This window comes from Sphaeroforma arctica, assembly GCF_001186125.1.
Source record: "Sphaeroforma arctica JP610 unplaced genomic scaffold supercont1.1963, whole genome shotgun sequence".
Classification (NCBI taxonomy): Eukaryota; class Ichthyosporea; order Ichthyophonida; genus Sphaeroforma; species Sphaeroforma arctica.
In genome coordinates this window covers 720-4177 of record NW_014038595.1, presented here as the reverse complement: position 1 = coordinate 4177, position 3458 = coordinate 720, and the positions used below count along the sequence as shown (strand labels likewise).

Sequence of the window (3458 nt, the reverse complement as noted above, 5' to 3'; positions counted from 1 at the left end):
AGTCTCCTTTCTACATTTTATGAGTGCAAGTGCATAACTGCCTGTTTTTTAAGTATCCATACAACCCTACGCCAAGATTCAACTGCTACGAGAATGCCTTCTTTATCGCTTATACGAATCGGGCTGTTTACCTTTCCGCACAACTTAGGGTGCCTCTGAGGTGTTGTCGGATCGTATGTGTATGGCTGGTGTTGATGTTATACTCTCTCCCGAGTGGCTCCTGGAATGTGACACCATGGACATGGGCTGTAACGGCGGTAGACTGAATACTGTCTGGCTCTACATGAAAGAGTTTGGTACGTTCCTGTTTACAGCTAAGAGGAGGATTTTCAGCACATTTCTGCGTTTCCACCACCTTTAAACTTAGGCGTTACACCAACTCATGTCGCGGTTTCGTATCAATATTGTATCCATAGGTATCCCAGCGGACAAATGCGCGCCATACGTATCTGGTGTCTCGGCTGTAGTGCCCGAGTGCTCTGACACGTGCGCGAACGGAAAGGAGCCCAAGAAGTACAAAGCAGAGACGGCGTACTCAGTGGTCAACTGGCTGGACTCTCCCGAGGATCGTGTTCACAAAATTAAGATGGACATTCTAAGAAATGGTCCTGTCGAGGCTGCCTTCTGTAAGTCGGAACATTTATTTGTTATTTTCCGGACCCCCCCCCCCCCCCAAAGGTTTAATAGCAATTTTCGTTACCCAGTTTGAGTATTTTGGATGTTGTTTGGCCGTTGTTGATCTCTACTCAAGGTTCCTCGCTTCGAACATCCACGGCTGGATGTCCTATTTACAGGTTGTTAACATATCTGACCTGTATATCTTGTCCGCTCACGTTATTCACAGGGGTTTTCGCCGATTTCATGGCATACAAAGGTGGTGTATACAAGCACATGACGGGAGGTATGATGGGAGGGCACGCAGTCAAGATTGTGGGTTGGGGAGAGGAGAAGGGTGCAGATGGCAAGACGACTCCCTACTGGACTGTGGCCAATTCTTGGGGTATGTACTGTGGAACCTATTGTCACGATGGTCAACAGTCATTGATTTATCTAGTTAGTTCATGGTGAGAATTTTTATATTGTTCAGAAGGTGCTTTTTCATATAAGATAATTTGATTCTTGTCTATCCATCTTCGAATTGACTTAGCGTGAGTGGATAATTTCTTTGCTTGAATTTTCGTCTTCTGATATCGCTGGGACATCCATTCAAATATAGGTGGTGCCTGGGGAGAGGATGGGTTCTTCCGGATTGAAGCTGGAGCTAACCAGTGTAACATCGAGATGAATATCTGGGCAGGTCTACCCGACTACAAGAACGCCCCCGTCGACGATGACGAGTAATCGTTAAAAAGTTATATAATATCAATTTACACCTGTATAGTATGGTGTGTGACGGGTTTAGTAGTCTACTAGTAGTGTACTTACGATTAATAAACAAACAAAAATGTATTTGACATGTAAGCCTCGGGACCTGAGCACACAACTATAGAATATTGGATATACGAAGGTAGTTATGCGAATTTGTCTGGTTTTAATTTCAATTGAGGTAGATTTCTTGGCGCAATACATACGAACTGTTATATATCCGGAGATTTACCACAGGCCTCTCGATTGTCTCGGGCATAGTTAGCTTGCTTAATACAGTCGAAATTGAGTGTTGAAGTTCTGCTGGGGTGTATTTGGCGTTGACCTAAGCGTCGATTGGCTGTAGCTTCAATTCGCCGATTTCGCTGACAATGTACCGGTCCGATTTATACTCGGATCTATAGAGGCACTGTTCTCTATTGCATATAAATTGGCCCTCTGTATGAGGCCAAATTGTATCTGCGTGCCTGCTTAAATTTCCATTTGTATTGATTTTTCTCATCATAGCCATCTCGGGGGTGTCCGACAGCTTCTCTATGGTCACTAGCCTACCATAATCTGTCAGTTCGTAGTCACTTGCTGCAAAGTGGTACCCTAGGCTATATGTAGTGAAACTACCACTCTCGGTGCCACGGACCGGGCGCTGATGCATATGCTTTCTTAAATTCAAGTGGAGATAAGACAGCTTTCGCAGGCTTCGCACAGGATACTCACGCTATGTGAAGCTCCAATTTAGTGCAAAACGGTTGAAGCTCTCTGCCTTGCCAATTCTGGCACCAGTCCTATTCTGGCGTCGAGGTCTCTCGCCCGCTTTGATACCATCCGCCGATTGCAATTGCAGTATGATAAACACACAACGTAAAGCGAAGCATCTCGCTTTTCGAGAATCATGGTTAACAGTGACCTCATCCATACAGTATACACAAGTTAGTGTTGCAATTCATCTAATAGAGTACATGTGTAAGATAGTGTGTTTTTTGTATAGAGCGTCGTGCAAATGCACTCTCCTCCACAGGTCTATGTGAACGATACGCACAAAGCATAAGTGCGTATACATTTCCAATTATCTGTATAGCACTTCGCTGCTCAATCATCTGCCCCTCCCACGACCAGCCATCCCTCTGCCACGCCCCCTTCCCCTTCCTCTGCCCCTGCTACCACCCACACTATTATTGGGTCCACCAATGCTCTGTGGCTTGCTGATTGAGCCAGGTTTTGCCTTATTTCTTTCGCCGCGTATGAAATTGCGTTTTTGCCCTCTGGTGCCCCTCGTTTGCTTTATCTGCTCGCGTGCGGGACCGTGACAGAGTTAGAATTTCTACACATAGCGTTAAGTTATATCTATAATCTATCTACAACTAGTAAGAAATGTAATGGACGCTTGGCAATGTTACAGATACACATTGAAAAGCTTTAAAATACTCAAGTCATAAATGGGTCAAAACGGTAACCGGGGTCAAATAAACTACCATTCAAGAAAACGATCATGAACCAAAAACTATGCATACGCACACATCCCCGTCCAGATACTCTATAAAAGTGCAGCACCAGGAAACTGTACTTGTTCAAACCCACTTGGCCGTATATCAGGTGACCTTCTCTATCATAGGATAATGACATCGTGTTTTCGTATATAGGAATAGCTAGATATACGTTGCAAGATAAATGAACTAGCAAGCTTACACTCGAAGAAACAAACAATTAATCGATTTGAACCGGTTTTCGTGGTTAACTTACATGATTGTGAATTACGGTCAGTGCGTCCATATCCGGTGGCACAGGAACACTCCGAATGTATTTGCCTTTTGTAAATAGGAACGGCAGGCGGATTACTTCACCCTAATTATAATAATAAAAAATTCAGAACCAAATGAATATTCGACGTGACATTTGTGGAGATGGAAGCGCCTCGAGAGCTTTTCTCTTCTAATCTAGTGTTATAAATAGACCTGCATGCTTGAATATTCTACCACGTCACGAAATCTTGTGTATGGCTGTGAAGGATAGAAACCCATACACCCGGGAGAAGACTGTTTGCGCAGAAACGTACAACTTGGCGTGTGTGATGTTTGAGCATGCACACCAGCACGATG

At 44.2% G+C, this 3458-nt stretch overlaps 2 protein-coding genes across 2 annotated transcripts; one reads left to right on the top strand and one right to left on the bottom strand.

Moving 5' to 3' along the window:
- Positions 1-234: 234 nt before the first annotated feature.
- On the top strand, positions 235-1456 carry SARC_11936 (hypothetical protein; the record flags this gene model as incomplete). Its single annotated transcript, XM_014293970.1, has 4 exons — positions 235-296; positions 417-626; positions 845-1000; positions 1217-1456. Coding segments are annotated over 4 exons (553 nt in total), but the record flags the coding sequence as incomplete, so codon positions are not given.
- Positions 1457-1942: 486 nt separating this feature from the next.
- SARC_11934 (hypothetical protein) lies at positions 1943-3204 on the bottom strand (the record flags this gene model as incomplete). The annotated part of the gene is made up of 2 exons (XM_014293969.1): positions 1943-2647; positions 3103-3204. Coding segments are annotated over 2 exons (294 nt in total), but the record flags the coding sequence as incomplete, so codon positions are not given.
- Between the last annotated feature and the right edge of the window lie 254 nt (positions 3205-3458).